General features: G+C 34.3%; 1 protein-coding gene across 1 annotated transcript in view; it reads right to left on the bottom strand.

Annotated features, from left to right (window-relative positions):
* Cnbd1 (cyclic nucleotide binding domain containing 1) overlaps nt 1–18,796 on the bottom strand; it is a 327,970-nt gene that overhangs the window by 106,561 nt on the left and 202,613 nt on the right. Inside the window, exon 5 of the mRNA XM_015485728.2 lies at nt 256–401. Within this exon, the coding sequence (XP_015341214.1) occupies nt 256–401 (146 nt within the window). The remainder of the gene's footprint in view (nt 1–255; nt 402–18,796) is intronic.

Here is an 18,796-nt window from a genome sequence, read left to right as displayed (position 1 = left end):
CAAGATGAGTCTCATGAAGACTGTAATTTGGATATGTGCTCAAAGTTGAGGTACAATGGTGTCTATCTTAAACCTTTCATACTAAAATGTGAGATGTTATTCATATTTCACTACTTATCATCTTATGACTAGAAAACAGTCATATAGTACATTTTACATGTGGAGTGATATCGTAGGCATTGTGGTGGCGGAGAAGTCAGCAGAGATACATGCATTTCATCTTACTAGACTTCGCTACATGTTTTGGTTTATTACCTGTGCTGCCTTTGATCCAGGTTTCAGAAATGATATTTTTACTAAGTGTTCTCAGATGCTCATCTTTTAGCTGTGAGGTTAGTTCTGGAATTGTCTTCAGCATCTTCCATACAACATTGTGTTCGTGTGCCGTTCTTTCAATGGGCCTTAAAAGAGAAAGGAAAGAAGATTACAAATTCAGAGACTGTGGGATGAATGAAAAGAAACAAACCAACACGTCTTTAAATTTTACATTTCCTGTTTCATATTTCCTCTTTATTTAAGAGTTAAGGAGAAATGTGATGTTGTTCTACTTGGGCTTACTAGCTAACTTTGAAAGTTTGCTTCCTTTCCAGCATTAAGATGCACCTCCATGATAATTTAAACTTTAAAAAAAGACAAATGCATTTATATTTTTAAATAGAAAGTTCAATACTTCAATTATAAGATTGTATCTTTTTAAACTAGTAATTATAAAGACCTTTTTCAGATATCAAACTGAAAAGATTGTTATTCCTACTGTTTGTTCTTGATCCTTAATAGTACTTAAGCACAATTAAAGTTAGGTCAAACATAGCTGTAATTAACACTTCAGGGATATAAATTTTAAGTGAAAAGATACACATGCAATTTAAATAAAATGTATAGTTATCAGAATGGATGATACTTATTTACTCCTAATCATTAAATTCACTATTTAAAAATATGGTACTATGCCAGGCACACACGCCTACAATCCCCGTGGCTAAGGAGGCTGAGGCAGGATGATCACAAGTTCAAAGCCAGCTTTAGCAAAAGCAAGGCGCTAAGCAACTCAGTGAGACCCTGTCTCTAAATAAAATACAAAATAGGGCTGGGGATGTGGCTTAGTGGTCGAGTGACCCTGAGTTCAATCCCCAGTACCCACCCCCCAAAAAACGGTATTATAATCAGTATACAAAATTCATGTTAATATAGGTTATCAAGGAAGAAACCTAGTTGTTATAACTAGGTTATAACTAAATACCCAGCATTTTTTAAGCAAAATTCTAAAATCTAGTGTGAAAAATCAGTTTAGCAGCAGAAAAGGAATTCACAGTGCCATACCACACATATGGGGTTGCCAGAAACAGTTCCAGTATAGACATACAGTCCTGTTGGCCTATCTGGCTTATGTGTTTCTATATATGTGTTTTGTATGTTGATATGAATTGTGGGTTTTGTTGTGGGTTGTAGAAAAAAAAAGGTTTAAAACATAGGTTTAGTAGACAGCCCTGAGAAATAGACTTGAGAAAACTAGCTCACTACTTAACATCACTTAAAACGTGTACTTTAGTTACAATAAAGAATTCGTATCAGAAATCACTTATATATCATAACCAAAACGGAAAAATATGTGTCATTGACTTAGCTGTCAAATAGGAGGTGTCCAGAAAATAATATCACAGACTGAAAAGATGGAGATACACACACACACACACACACACTTAAAATGGCAAAACATTTTTTAGTCATCTGTAATAATTTGCAAGGCAGAAAACCTAGAAACTTGCTACTTGCATAAGATAGTTGCAAAAGACAGCTTGTTTCATATTACTCACTAGTGTGGTAGTATTATTAACTGAGTAAAGCTGATGTTTTCAACCAGAAATGAAAGGGATCAGAAAGAATCCAGAAATGGAGTCTGGTTATAATAGCCAAGTGTTTCTTGATCCCACATAGCAAGAAAGAATTTAAAAAGATTTGACTATTGGGCTGGGGCTGTAGCTCAGTGGCAGAGCACTCCCCTAGCATGTGCGAGGCACTGGGTTCTATCCTTTGCATCACATAAAAATAAATAAATAAAATAAAGGTATTGTGTCCAACTACAACTAAATATGTGTATATGTATGTGTGTGTGTGTGTGTGTGTTTTCTGTATTATATAAAGGTGCTTAATCCTATGGCAAAGTTCTGACAAGAAGTTTTGTCTTCCTGTCCAAGTCCGCTGTTTCATAATTTAAGGAAGCCTCATTAACAGAAAGACAGGCACAGGGAGAGTAAGCAGAGGAATAAAGACCTAAAAACAATGTCTGGAACATGAACTTGGCTTCGGTTACTGGCATGCAGAAGATACTGGAGGCAAATAGATCAGAAGTCTGCTGTTTTGGGAGGATTTATACCACTAATGAATCCAATATTATGGTCTAATAAAGTTTTAACTGATCGAACTTTCAAACCAAAAGAAATTATGCAACACTTTCCAACCTTCAAAGAGACCCTATTCTCTAATGTTCTTATTAGAATTGCCCACTGGGATAAGAGACAGGAGAAAACCTCTGAGAGAGGAGAGCCAAGAGGTGTTCTTCCCAATAAAGCAGAACCATGATGTAATTCTAAAAACTTCTAACACTGTTAGGGCAGAGGTTTTTACAAATCAGCCCAGCAAAACAACATTGTTGCTATGTACCAATGACTTCAATGTGTTTCCACTTCCTCCTTTTTCTGAATGTGAGTTTTTAATGATAGCATATGCTTGGTTTCACCAATCTGCACTGTGTAAGAGGAAAGCAAGGAATAACCAGATCTCCAGTTTTTATGCTATGAACCAGAAATAGCCATATTCATCCCTGATGGAGAGGGTATGTCCTCCAAGATCTTTGACTTTCAGGTGCAGTAACGGATGAAACTTTCAGTTTTGTCTTTTTGTGAGAGTCAATATGAGTGTTGGGAAAAAGGTATGCACAGATAACTGGTAAATGGAAATAGGCAAATTGTGAGAGAAATGCTAATTGTCCAAAAAGTTGATTCCTCTTATTTCTATGCACTTGGCTAGGATACATTTCCAAGGCAGCTCTCTGACCACATGACTGAGTTCTAGCCAGTAGAAAATGAACAGACACAGAAGAAAGGCATAGTTTATTAGCTGGTTAAATTTTTAAATACTCCATTTTAGTATTACAAGAATGTTTATCTGTTAGGTACATAAATCAAATATGTGTGTACATACATAAACACATATGCCTCAAAATATACGTGAAATATGCATGTACTTCACATGTATTCATAACAGAGAGATATGTATATTTGTATAAGAAATTGTGCAACTCTTCATAGATAGTTCTAGCATATTTACAGTACTCCTGTCAGATTCTTTGTATAGATGAAATATGTACATAAGCTATCTTATAACAAACCTAGTATCATTTAACAAACAGAAAAATTAATGCAGAGTTTTTAAATAGTTTGTTCACAATCTCATGATTAATCCATGCCAGAAATAGGGGGTAGCTGTAAGAATGCCCAAAACAGTTAGGCTCTGGATTACATGCTGTATGATTTTGGGGGGTATGTTAGGCATTTTCATTATAATGTGCCTTCGTGTAGATCTATTGTAATTTTGTACATTTGGTATCCTGTAAGCCTATATTTGATATAGGCTTACAATTCATTTTTCATGTTTGGGGAATTTTCTGATATTATCTCATTGAAGAGATTGTGCATTCCTTTGGTTTGAAACTCTGTGCCTTCCTCTATCCCAATAACTCTTAGATTTGGTCTTTTGATGCTGTCCCATAATTCTTGGAAGTTCTCTTCATGGTTTCTTACTATCTTCACTGTGTGGTCAACTTTATTTTCCAGATTATATGCTTTGTATGTATTATCTGACATTCTGTCTTCCAAGTAGTCTAGTGTGTTGGTGATGCCTTCTATTGAGTTTTTTATTTAGTTTATTGTTTCCTTCATTTCAAGGATTTCTGATTGTGTGTTTTTTTTTCAGAGTCTCTATATCTTTCTTGAAGTAATCTTTTGCTACCTGTAGTTGCTCCCTTATCTATTTGTTGGTGTGATCAATGGACACCTGAATTTGCTCTTATCTCTTTGTTGACGTGATCAATTTTTGCCTGCATTTGCTTATTTAGGTCATTCTTTAATTCACGAACATTTTAATTATGAACATTTTAAAATCATTCTCTGAAATTTCATCAAAAATTTGCTGTCCATGGGTTCCGTTATTATAGTTTCCTGGTTTGTTTGGGGGCACTTTCCTCTCTTATTTTTTCATGTTATCTATGTGTCTTCCTTTCTTGCAGTGTGAATCTCAGATGTTACAGTTTCTACCCTATAATCTTGTAGTATCCGTGCAGATCATCTGTAGCTTACCTTGATGTTGGGCTTCTTGACCCTGCCAGTGTCCCATGATGGATGCTACTGTAACTAAGGTGGTGGCAGAAATAGCAGAGGTGCCCCAGGATGGATGCAATGTCTTTCAGAGATGGGGCTGAATGGGTAGGCCTTACACTGGCTTTGGGATGCCTACTCCGAGACGCAGCTGCTTCTAGTCCCTGTCTGTTGTCACAAAGTAGATGCTACTTTTTGAAGAAGGCTATGACAATGTCTACAGTATCCCAAGATGGAAGTGGGTTAGGCCTGGGCTCCCAGGTAGGGTGAGGAGGACCTGGGTCTACCCTGGACCTGGGCTCCCGCACAGGTCAACAGAGGTGGATCTGGGCCGGGCCCTGAGCTCTGGCCAGTATCTGCTGCTGGTCAGCAGAGGTAGTCCTGTGCCTGAGCCTGAACTCTGGCCAGTGTCTTTTGTTCTATTCTTAATATAGAAAAACTCCAGTGAAAGAAACTAATTTATCAAAAAGAAAAATGTGGGGCTGAGGATATGGCTCAAGTAGTAGCACGCTCACCTAGCATGCGTGAGGCACTGGGTTCAATCCTCAGCACCACATAAAAATAAGATATTGTGTCCACCTAAAGCTAAAAAATAAATATTTTTAAAAAATGTATTCCCAGAAGGAACTCATTCAGTTTGAAAAACTGTGAGTCCCATGCTGTTATTATTAGTAGGATTTATTTCCTCAATGATGTTATTATTAGCATTATAATTATTATACAATGGTATATTAAAATTAATATTTAAATATTAATTAAACATCAAATATTAAATATTAAGTATTTATATAATAGGAATATTATTTAGCTTCTTATAGATGTCAAACAATAATGTAGAATTCAATGGAGAAACAAACTGACAATATTGGTTGATATTGTGACATTATTAGGCATATAGTTATATAATCACATATGTATCAGAAATATTTTACTGTGGGCAAGATTATAAGTTATCCTTAGTGATCTGTTTTTATTATGGGGAAATGCCAGAAATAAAATATTCACTACAGGCATTACATTTTATGAACCTTGACTTAATGACTCAGAAACTACTACCTCTTAAAGATGGTTTCCTTTAACTAATGGATTTTAAAGTCTCAATTTATCCCATCTGCTACTTTCATCACCTGACTTATTTTTCCTTCAGAAAAATTAAACAATTAAATACTTAATATTATACAATGGTGTTTTTAAAAATGTTACTCCTTTGTATTTTCATTAATTCACCTTTAAATGTTTAGCTCCAATTGTAGCTGATGGCAAAAAGCAAAATATTAGTATAATCCAAACATTTCTGGCAAGTTAGTGGGAAATAAATATTTCAGAATGTTTCATTCAATTCCTTTCTATACTAGTCATCATATGAAACTGAAAGGCTCTACAACTGAAACCGCAAAGGAGGAACATTTTTTTAACCACCATCATATGCATCCTGATAATTCCCAGTGATTTTAATGCTAATGATGACACAATTAAGAAATAAGTTCACATCTGTTCTGACATAAACACTCTCTGTTCAACTTAAATGTTGAACATTTCAATTGAAAGTTTAGCTTCCTGTGCTAGCTGATTTTCATAGCCTTTCTTAGAAAACGTAGGCTTTCTAGTGAGGGTGACGTCTTTCAGAATTTTTCTATTCAAAATCCTTTCCTTAAGGGACATGTGTAAGTGCATAGAAGGATTATTCTTGTGATGAAGGAAGAGTTGGTCTGTAGGTACTGAAAAATTTGTTAAAGAAATAAAACCAACTTATATTAGAGAACGCATAAACAAAACCATTAAACTTGGGCAGGATGTTTACCAATAAAATGACAGTAAATCAGAATATTTAGGTATGAGAATAGGGAGCAGTGATAGAATATGCTATATGCAGCCATATTTAAACAGGATCAAAGAAGTCAATTTCTTCAGGGACTACTAGCTAATAATGATTAACAAAGAAACTGAAATCCTAAAATTAGTTGCTGAATGCAAATGTTTCTAATGCTCACACACACATATATACATACACAGATAAGCAGATACACACACACACACACACACACACACACACAACAAACCTAAATGAGTAGAATAATTTCAGACCCTTATGACAAATTAATGAAATAGGAGGAAAAGCACACAGTTCTCTCATTGGAAGCACAGTAAAAATATTATATGTAGACAAATGTATATGATAACATTTGCCAGAATATTGAAGATTCACAGTAAGTACTCATTAATAAAAAATGATTAAAGTGTTACATTTTCTCAATGGAATATTATTTAGCTTCTTATAGATGTCAAGCATATAATGCAGAATTCAATGTAGAAACAAACTGACAATATTGGTGATATTGTGACATTATTAAGCACATAGTTACATAATCACATATGTATCAGAAATATTTTACTGTGGGCAAGAATATAAGTTATCCTTAGTGATCTTTTTTTTTTTATTATGGGAAAACGCCAGAATTAAAATATTCATTCCAGACATTCAATTTTATGAACCTTGACTTAATGATTCAGAAACTACTGCCTCTTAAAGATAGTTTCCTTTAACTAATGGATTTTAAAGTCTCAATTTATCCCATCTGCTACTTTCATCACCTGACTTATTTTTCCTTCAGAACAAGAAAACTATGCACTAGGTAATATATGAAATAATAATTTTCATTTCTTTTATTTCATCTACTAAACCTTCCTGCTAATTTATTGGCTACAGCCTAGCAAAAATACTAAACACGCTCTATAATAATTATTTCATCCATTTGTTTACTTATACTTATTTGGGGACAACCTAGCTTTTAATTTAAAGCAGGTCTTAGAAAATCTGTTAAGGAAAACTTCCTGTTCATTTGTAGAAAAAAAAAAAGAAAAAGAAGGTGAAGTAATTTGGATAGCAAGAAAGACTTCTTTTAGGAGGAAGAAGAACCATGAAAGTCTCTAGAAATAAAAGCAAACTTCAGAGATGCTGATTATTTTTACTTCTCAATGACTTGTAAATGCCAAAGAAAATGTGTCTCTGATATTTTGTCATGAAACAATCAATTTTAATTGGAAGTAAAGATATTTGGGAATAAAATTGATTCATATATCTGACAAATTAAAAAGGATTAAGTTTATTTCATATGACAATTCTAAGTAGAAATTATAAATAGGTCAATTTTTCTAACCAAAAGTGCAATTAAAAATACTAAAAACAATGAAACAGGTTTTGGGGTGACATATATGAAATTCAAGAGTTAGCATGCTATCTAAGCACTCCTATTGTTTGAGTCTATTCTTTCTTTTAATATTGGTCAAAAATAAACAACCAGAATAATAAAAACCAACACAATTTTCCTTTTCATGTTTTGTAAGAAACTTAATAATCCTTTAGTGTTCTTGAGAATTTGGGAGAAGCTATGTTTCTTCCAGTTATTTCTTATTGATATCCTACTTTCTTGAATGCCCAAACTATAATATAGAAGACAGAATTTGCTGTGGTCAGTGTATTTTGTTCTTTTAAATAACAGTGTATTCTCCTTAAATTCGAGATTGAAATGAGAAAAGGAAGAGATTAACACTTACTTTCAGATTTTAGTATTTTTAACAAGGCTATCATGTGATTCTTGTGAGACCAGGACTGGACAAGCAGAGTACTATTCAAACACACACACACCCTCAGATTCATAGGGCACTTTATTCAACTCCAATCGTACACAGAATATACATAAAGTCAATAAGAGCAGGACTATACCAATTAGGACTGGCAGGATAAGTCAGTTTTCACACTAGACCCCTCCCCCACTTCCATGTATTTCTGAAGAGAACAGTGGGGAAGCCACAGGCCAATATAAAATTAGAGGAATCCAAGGTTCCTCTCAGCCTGCATATTCTATTATTTTAATTACATTCTAATTTATTTGTGTTATAATACAATTACAAAGAACCACAAAAAATTACATTTTCTGATTTAATTTCCTCCTTTGAAAGTGGGAAAACTGAGTTTTGGATGTGTTAATTAACTTGCCCACAAGCACATGGATAATAAACTGTGGGATGGCTTTCTCTCCCAGGGAGTCCCACTGTATTGCTTAGATTCCCATCCACTTAGCCTCTACACTGTATCAAATTTTCATAATAGTGATTTTTACTTCTTTTGAGTTACTGGGGTTAACCAAATTAGAGTAGGGGATGTTATAGGTTTTGTTGGGCCTGACACTAACACCATAAATTAAAAAGGACAAAAATCTATTAAAAAATTTTTTGCTATAAATATGAATATTTATTTAGAAACAAAGCACAAAATATTAGTAAGATTTAAAAACTGAATGATTTTCAAACCTCACCAATTCAAAAAATATTATAATAAATTTATTAATTCGCTGCCAATATGCCTTCATTATGCTTTATTTTCATTTTTTTAATCACATTTCTTATGTACTTTTACCTCTTTGTATGATCACAGTCTTGAATGAAAGAAAACATTCTTTCCTTCAGTTCAATTGATAAAATTTTTGAAATTATTTTTAATGATTTAGAAATATTTCTCTTAGCATCACAACCAATTTTTTAGTAATGTCACATCAATTTCTAGGATTAAATTGAGAAAAGTTTCTATCCACATTTCTTTCATATATAGACTAAAAGATTTGGAAAGCTTTTTCACAGATTTCTTTCTCCATACGTCTACCCCTAGCCCTAACCACTCCTCTGCCCACCTGGTGCCCATGTGCCAAAGCCAATGATTCCAGTGTTAAGATGCTACTGGTCCCACAGCATGCAGCAGGGTTATTCCTGATAGCCCTTGTTACACTAGCATAACTATCAATAACTGCATATACAGAAATAACTAAGAACTAAAATTTACATCTCCCTAGACCCTAAATGCAATATCTCCCTTACTCCACTTTCTCTAAACTAGGTCCCAAAGTGCCTGAGGGCACTATAATGTGAGGTGCCATGAAAATAAAGTGTAAGAAAATGTGATTGTCACGCAAGGAGAGAACATGTGATCATAGCTAAAATATCTTACTTTTGCAGTAATATATTTTGCAGAAATATATGAGCATGTGAATTCATTTCTGGAGCCTCTCCCAGGGCCTTTCAATGTACCCATGTAAATTCAATGACAGGATTAAAAGCTTCATTACCTACAGGATAAGTAAGTCTACCTTTCATTTTATATCTAGTTATTAAGCAAAACAATAAGAAAATAGAACCTGTAATCATAGTGGATTAAAAATATAAAAAATTGGAGTGAAAAAAGTGTAGGGGGAAAGAAACAGAGTGAAATAAAATTGTGAGCCTATATCAGAAGGCATGGAAGACTGGCATAGATTACAACTTTGAAAAAACAAATGGTAGAAATGAAAAGATAGATCATTGGCTGGAAAAAGAATACCTGGGAGTCCATGGCATTTGGTCGTATCTGTCCCTAGAATACATACCCTGCCTATCCAGTCACAGGAGTTCCTCAAGGACTCAAAACACTAACCATGGTTGGGGAATATTTTTAGAAATTGCACAGCTAAATTCCATGGGCCTTAGCAGGCAAATAACATTTGAGCAAAGATTCTGTGATCCATAGATGAGTGAAATAGAAAAATCCAGCTACAAAGTTCATTTTAATTAAGGGATACATGCATGGATACCCATGGACCTGCACCTCCTTTTTTGTGGTGGGGGGACACCTCCTTAACAGTTTTTAAAATAGCATTTATGACAGTTATAAAATTATTTGAAATTGTTAAAACTGTGATTGTCCTGTTTTTTCTGTGTCCATTGTTGGCTGCATATTTTCAAGCAACTCACTACAAAATTATTCTCCTGGAATCTAGTGTGTACTTGAAATATTTCTTGAATCATTAATCATTAAAATGCACATCACCTTCTGTCTGACTTCTTGTTTGAATTGCCTAATCAGTCAAGGATGGATGAACAGAATAACAATAGATTTTATTTGATCATCTAAATTCATATAACAAATGCTGAACATTATCAGCTTTTCCAGAAATTGGGTCTGGTCATTTGTGGAGCAGAGACATCAGAGACACAGCATGACTCGGCTTCTCTGTTATTCTTATAAATGGTTGAAAACTGAAAGATCAGCAACAGTAACTTCAACTCTTCAGGCTTAAAAAATACTTTTCACTTCTATGATTAAAAAGTAGATTGTTTTTAAATGTCTCCTTTTGTTTTGGGGGGAGAATGGTTAAGCTTTTGCTTGTGATGGGAGAGGAATAAAACAACACACAATATCACCAGAATCCTAGAGGTTGCATGTTTCCTTTTATTTCGGGAGGAGAGGATTGAAGACAATAACAAACTAACTCACAAACTAAAAATTTTAAAATGGGGGTCACAAAGGAGGGGCATAAAAAAAGTTGCAAGTAGTTTATGTGTTCGTGGTTCTAATGCCAAACAAGAATTTTATGATACCTCGGGCAAAGCATCCCATCAAAGAGCACTTCTTTAGCATCTTTCATGAATTCAGTCCATAAGACCTGAGTGGTTTTAACAGCCACACCAAACAAGAATATAAATAAGTTCTAAAATACTTCAAAATTAGCCTGTAAGATTACAGGTGAATACTGTAATAATAGTTAGATACTTCTAGAATACACTCAGCAACAGTATACAAGATAATCATGTATTACTGAAATACACAGATGTTTAGAACTAAGTTTTAATGAAGATTTTCTACATCTTTTGTGCTTAGACATTTGAAAGAGCCACTTGCAAGACACAAAATTGATACCATGGATTTCTCTGTAAAAGAAACTGACAGGCAATTTTCTTGGGAATCTTAATTATTCTTCATTTAATCACACTATTTTTCTTTTTTTTTCCTGCTCAAAAGGAATATAATAACTACATGTCAGATTCAGAAGGTGAGCAATAGCTTCTACCTACATTTCAGATTTTTGAAGTCGGCCAAAAAAAAAAAAGACCTTCTACTATTTTAGCATGTATTCATTCATTTATTATTTGGCAAAAAGTATTGTGCAGTACTAATGTTCAGGTACCTTCCTAAATGTTGGTACACAACAATGAAAAAGATAGATGTGGTCCTTGCCTCACTCTACTTAAAATTCGGAGGGAAAATCAGATATTATGGGTGAGAACCTTATGTGTCTGACAATGTTGTAAAAGGCACAGTAAAGTAATGGAGAGACATAACCTAGTCATGGATTGGGGGACAGTCAGAAACATATTTTCCAGAAATGATGATGTGTAAACTCACACCTAAAGAATAGCATGAGAGTTGGGAAAGGGAGAACATCAGTGTTTCAGGTATATGGAATTTCAAGTCCAAAGATCCAGAGTCATGTGTTCAAGAAACTCTTAAGGAACACTGCCCAATTTGGTTGGAGCAAAGAAGGCAATGAGGAAATGGGACACAAATCGAAGCCAAAATAGTAGGGAAGGTGAAATCCTACAGGGCATTGTAAACACTGTTAAGAATATTAGACTTTTTTTTAGGACAGGTAAAGTCATCCAGGGGCTTCATTCAGAGAAATAACTGAGATGATTTACATTATTGGAGTTCACTATGCTTACACAAGAAGGGTAGATTAGGGTATTATAAAACTAATGTTCTGAGATCAGTCCCAAGGATATCACAGTGGATTATATAATGAAAAATTCCACCTAGTGGGTCAAGTTTTAAAACAAGTTTTGAATATATTTAATGGGTCAAAAAAATAGAGGTCTAACTCAACATCAAATAGGCAATTTGTCCTTCCACAGAAGAACACTGGTATCACTGGTATTATAAATAATCATGACTAGAAAGCATTTTAGTAATACTAGTTTTAAAATATTTCAGTCCAAAATAATCCATTATATAAGTGTCTCAGAATTCTGATTATACATCATTTACCGTCAAAATGTTAACCTGAAAAACAATGACACATAAGAAACAATCACTCCTTCTTCAGCATACCTTTTAGTATATACTCTATCTTCACATGGTGTATAAACTATGGAAATGTAAAAACTTAAATTTCATTATATTAGCTCTAACTTTTGCTTCATTCCTAGGGAAATATATGCATAATAAGCATACAATATGTTACATCTACCAGAGTTAGAGATCTACATGCCTATCACATATTGAAATATAGAGTAATAAATATCTTAATTATTTAATACAAAAGTGACCTTTTTAAATATTAGTAAGAAAATGGCAATATAAGGAATCTCTCAGACACTGAGTAATAAAGAGAAACTAAAATGTTGCACAGAATTGTCAATTATATACTTCAATATTTGATTTTCAGGAAAAATCTGACACTTGAAGTATTGACTTTTTAAACTATAATAATTAATGCATTTCTATTTTCTTCTGGAATGCCCCAAAATCTTTAAGCTAAATGTAATGCTAAAAAAGATCAACTAGGTTAGCTTCTTCATAACTTTGCTTATTTCTGTTTTAATAAGCATGACCCGCCTTTAGGAGAAACCACTCAAAACATTTGTGAAAAATGGCTTACAAAATATATTTCAATAATAAATTTACAAGAGTTATTTTTCATTTAAATGATTTTAAAGTGGTAATAAAAATTCAAAAATAAATTCAAAACAGGAATTAAACTTACAATGAATTTAAAATAGGAACATTGTATTGTGTCTCATTCATTAAAATAAGATTCAAATGATCACTTTTACTAATTGTCCCTGAGAGCTTATATAATTTTTAAAGAAGAATCCTTGTTTTGATTTATTTTGCTGTTGTTGCTTTGTTGTCTTTGGTTTTGCTTCTTTTAAGTTTGAAAAGAGTTGAAGTGAACATCGACAGAGGGTAATAACTAGGATTTAGGCAGAGAATGGAACTGAAATTATAGTTGTAAACTTAGATCAGCAAGAATTTTTGGTGCTTGGGTAAAGAAAAGAAATCCATGCAAGACCACAAGGTTCCTGACTTGTGAAATTGTAAGTCTGGTGGTAAAATTCACTGAGGTATGGAAGGTTGCAGAAGGAAAAAAAAAATCTATAAAATAAACAAGAGTTCAGTTTTAGATTTGGAAAGTCAGATATACCAAGTAAGCATATCAAGTATGTATTTACTTATTAATAAATTCAAATCACTATAGGATTTTTTAAATTTAGAATGAACACCTCTAAGCACCTGCTTCTGCAAAAAAAAAAATAATAAAATAAAATAAATAAAAATGTATTAACAGAGACTAGATTTAGCTGACTGTCCGAAACAACTAAATGAAATGGCATACAATATAACGGTTTTGCAGACATTGAACATCAGCAAAGAAAAACAGTATGCCTTGGAAACCAGGAACAAATAAAGGCAAGACCTATAATTTCCCTGGTAGACAGAAGAGAGAAAATTACTATGCTACAGCACAAGGTGGAGTAAACCCAGACAATCTCCTGGATTGAGGAGACAGAGCTAGGGTCAAAGAAGTAAACAGTGGCAAGAGTTCACAGAAGAAATTTTTGTAGAAAAGAAAAAAATAAAGTACAAAGCAGACATTTTCAAAAAGCACCAGTTGAGAACTGAAAGTGTATCTGTAGCTCAGTGGCAGACTGCTTGCCTAGCATGAACAAGACTCTAGGTCCAATTCTCAGTCCCAGGACTGAAAAAAAAAAAAATGAATTGAGTCTTTAGGGAGCATTGCTTGCATCCCCCAGCAGCTATATTGACTTAGCCCTATAAACCAAGTGGCCCCAAAAAAGTACCAGAGCAGACCACTCTGACCAGCCCAACCCACAGAGGATTTCAGAAAAATGTTCAGCAGCCCACTGACCCTGCTCATACCCCAGAAAGACTCAGTGAGCACAACACTGCCAATCTTTGGCCCCAGGAAACACCATCCATCCTCCTGCTGCCCTGGAAGCAGTTCTATGATGACTCCCCGCCCAACTCAGTTAAGAAGAAGCTACAAGCAACTCTGAGTGGCTTGGCTCCCTAAGGCTCACAGGAGCAGGAACCTTGACCCAGGAACTGGTTGGGCATCCTGTCCTGAACAGTTCAGCCCACCATGGTCCAGGGAAGCAGAGAGCAGCTCTGGCCACCAACCCATGATCCTTAGAAGGATATGAGTCAACTTTTTTGAGCATCTTAGTTTTCTGAGGCCTCTGGGAAGTAGTCAGGTAATTCCATCCATTCCTTTGTGCCCCAAGAAGCAATTGAGCAGCTTTCTAGGGCCCTGAGAAGCAGACACTCAACCCTACTCTTGAAATTTTGAAGCACATAGAGAGATCTCCTTAGTAGGTTAGGCCCCAGAGGCCCTGAAAAGTCACCTGTATGTTCCCCAAATACTGACAGGTGCCCCATATGGGCACACTGGTCAGGTATAGTACATGTGTGAAACTTAGGCATGACAAGAACTCTTTTCCCCTACCAGACCTACTGTGCTACACCCTTCTTATCCTACTTGGGTGGCCCCATCCCAACATGATTCACAGAAAATGATGGGCAGCCCGTATGGACCACACTGTGACTAGAGCTACAAGACATCCCACCCCCTCCTGAAGTAATGCAAACTAACTAGTTTCAGAACCCATGCAACTAGCTAAATTTCACAATCCACCCAGCCTACACTATTGGGACATCCGAAGATAGTGCCGATTATAGCCAAAGAAACTACATAAACATTACACTAAAGCAACAATCTTGAACATAGTGTATCCAACTGCCACACTAGGACAAGTTGGTAGTAGAAAGTCCATCCTTAATACATAAATGGTCCCATAAAATTGGTAAAGACAACTAAACAACCAGACCAACACAGGTACAAATGAAGTGTGTAAAAACAATTTAAATGATTCCTCCAAAGGAAAACAGTGACTCTCTAAGAACAGACCCTGAAGAAAAGGAAATTGACAAAGAATACAAGATAATGTTTTATAAAAATACTTAATGTGTCAGAAGAGAATATAAGGAAAAAGTAATAAAATTAAGAAAACAATTTGTGTCATGAATGAGAAATTCAGTAAAAAGTTACAGATCATAAAAAAGAAAATCAGATATCTGGAGCTAACAAACTTAATAAATAAAATTTAAAATGTAGTATGGATAGCCTCAAAAACAGAATTGACCAGGCAGAAGAAAAAAAATCACAAACTTTTAAGACAATTCTTTTGAAATAACTCAGATATAAAAATGAAAAGGAAAAGGTTAAAAAAAAAGCCTCCAAGCTCATGAGATACCACTGAAAGAGCAAATTTTTACATTATCAGTATTCCAGAAAGAGAAAGAAAAAAGAAAAGATAGAAAATTTATTCAAGGAAATAGTTGCTGAAAACTTTTCAGATCTTGGGAAAGACGTGGCTACCTAGGTTCAGTAAGATCAAAGGAATCTTACTAGATTCAACCAAAAAAGACTCTCTCCAAGCCACATTACAATCATACTGTCAAAAGTACATTTTAGCAAGAGAATTCTAAAAATCAGCAAAAGTGACAATTCACTTATAAAGGAATCTCAATTAGACCAACAGCAGACTTTGAAGCAGAAACCTTACAAGCCAGAGTGAATAGGATGATATATCCAAATTCATAAAAGGAAAAAGAAAATGCCAACCAAGAATACTACTCATAGCAAAGCTATGCTTCAAAAGTGAAGAGGAAATAAGTATTTTCCGATAAATGTAACAACTGTTGATATTTACCACCACCAGACTAGATCTCCAAGACATTCTAGAGGAATTCCATATACTACAAGCAAAAGGTTGGTAACTCTCATAATGAAAGTGTGCAAAAGTAGAAAACTCAACAGTAGCACAGAAACACAAAAGAAAGAGAGAATAAACCTTTTCTATATAGAAATCACCAAACTACAAAGATAAGAGAGAGAAAAAAAAGGAAAAAGTCTAAATGACCAGAAAAAAAAAAGAATATTGAGAATATTGACAGGACCATATCTTACTTATCAACAATAATCTTGGATGTAAATTGTTTATATTTACCAACAAAAGCTACAAATTGGTTGAATGTTTTTTTTTATTGTTGTTGTTTTGTTTTGTTTTGAAAGACTCAGTGATATCCTGTCTAGAAAAAATTAGCTTCTCCAGTAAAGACACATGGACTGAGAGTAAAAAAGGAATGGAGAAAGGTATAGTAAAAACCAAAAGCAAGCAGGAGTAGCTACTCTTATTTCAGATAAAATAGTAAATCAAACATTGTCAAAAGAAAAAATAGTCATAATATGGTAATAAAGAAATCAAATCAGTAAGAAAACACAATGGTAAATATATGTGCACCCAATGCTGAAGAGCCCAATTTCATAAAGCAAACATTGTTAGATCTAAAAGGAGATATAGACTCAAACATAATTGTTATAGTTTGGATGTGCATAAATTTCTTGACACATGCCAAAAGCTCATTTGTGAGAGAATGCCAGATGGTTTAGAGGAGCAGTGATTGGTTCACACCAACCTTGATCCAATCAGTAAACGGATCCACTGATAGGATTAACTATGTGGGGGCTGAAGGTGGGTAGGGTGTGACTAGAGGAATTTGGTCATTGGAGACATGGCTTTGGGGTATGTATTTTGTATCTGTCAAGTGGAGTCAGTCTCTCTCTCTCTCTCTCTCTCTCTCTCTCTCTCCTGCCTGAACATCACATTCTTCTGCCATGATGTTCAGCCTCACCTTGATCCCTGAGGAATGGAGCCAGCTACTGTGGAGTGAGACCTCTGAAATTGTGAGCCCCAAATAAACTTTTCTTCCTCTACAATTGTTTTGCTTGGGTCTTTAAGTCACAGCAGTGAAAAAGCTGACTAAAACAGAAATAAAAATTGGAAGCTTCAACACCTTATTTTTACTACTGGACATATCACTGATGCAAAAATCAACAAAAAATATTAGAATTATACTACAGTTCAAACAGACATAACAGACATTTACAGACTACTTCATCTAACAGCTGTAGAATACATATTCTTCTCATAGCACATGAAACATTTTCCAGAATAGACCACATATTAAACAATTATTAAACAATTCAAAACACTGAAATTTTAGCATGTGTCTTCTCTGACCACAATGAAATAAAATTAGAAATCAACAAGAAAAGGAACTTTAGAAATTTTACAAATACAAAACCATTATTACCTGGATACCAAAATCAGTTATTTCTTATCAGACTCTGCCTTCCCTTACTCTTCCATATAACATTATTCTTATTATTTCACCATAATTTCTCTTCATAGCACTCATCATCATTTGATATATTCTATTCTTTTTTTTTGTTGCTTTTTACTGATTTATAGTCTGTCTTCTCTCACTAGAATGAAAGCTCTATCAGATCACAGCATAACTTGTTAGCTTTTTCTCTACTGCTGAATTCTCAATTACTAGAATATCAAATATCACATAATAGGTGATCAATAAAAATTATTGAATGAATAAAAGAAGAAATTGTACAAATACATAAATTAAAGAACATTTTCTTAAATTATCAATGGTTCAAGAAAGAAATCATAGGGAAATATAAAAATGACTTGGAACAAACTATAATATAAACACAACACACTAAAACCTACAAGATACAAAAAAAAGCAGTACTAAGGGTGGAGTTTTAGCAATAAGTGCATACATACAAAAAAGAAAGATTGCAGGAAAAAAATATGATGCAATGTAAGGAACTAGAAAAGCAAGAACAAACCAAACTCCAAATTAGTAGGAGGAAAAAAATAAAAAATATGAAAACAAAAACAAATGAAATACAGACACAAAAGATCAATTAAATGGAGTTGATATTTTGAGAGGATAGCAAAATTGAAAAACTTTAGCTTAACTATGAAAAAAAATTGGACCCAAATCAATAAAATCAGAGATTAAAAAGGACACATTAGCCAGGCACAGTAACACATGCCTATAATCCCAGGAGGCCGAGGCAGGAGGACAGTGAGTTCAAAGCCAGCCTCAGCAAAAGCAGGCACTTAAGCATCTCAGTGAGACCCTGTCTCTAAATAAAATACAAAATAGGGCTGGGGACGTGGCTCAGTGGTCGAGCGCCCCTGAGTTCAAACTCCAGAACAGCCCCCCACAAAAGGACAAATTAGCTATGATACCACAGAAAGGGATAATTAAGGTCTATGATAAACACAGCGATATGCCAACAAATTAGAAAATGTATGCCAACAAATTGGAAAATGTATAAGAAATGCATAAATTTCTTGACACATGTCAAAATTGAGCCAAGTGATTATAGAAAATCTGAACAGATAAATACTAGGTAAATAGATTGAATTAGTAACAAAAGGTCTCCCAATTAAAAAAAAGGCCCAGGACCAGATAGCTTCACTGGTGAATTTTACCAAGCATTTACAAGAGATTAGTACAAAGTTGTTTCAAAATATTGCAAAGTATAGAAAGTGAATGAACCATTCTAAACTTATTCTATGAGGACAATGTTAGCCTGATATCAAAACTGGACAAGTACATCGAAAGAAAGAAAGAAAGAGAGAGAGAGAGAAAGAAAAGGAGA

Source organism: Marmota marmota, unplaced genomic scaffold (assembly GCF_001458135.2).
Source record: "Marmota marmota marmota unplaced genomic scaffold, marMar, whole genome shotgun sequence".
In the NCBI taxonomy this organism is placed as follows: Eukaryota; Metazoa; Chordata; class Mammalia; order Rodentia; family Sciuridae; genus Marmota; species Marmota marmota.
This window is presented reverse-complemented; position numbering and strand designations above follow the sequence as displayed.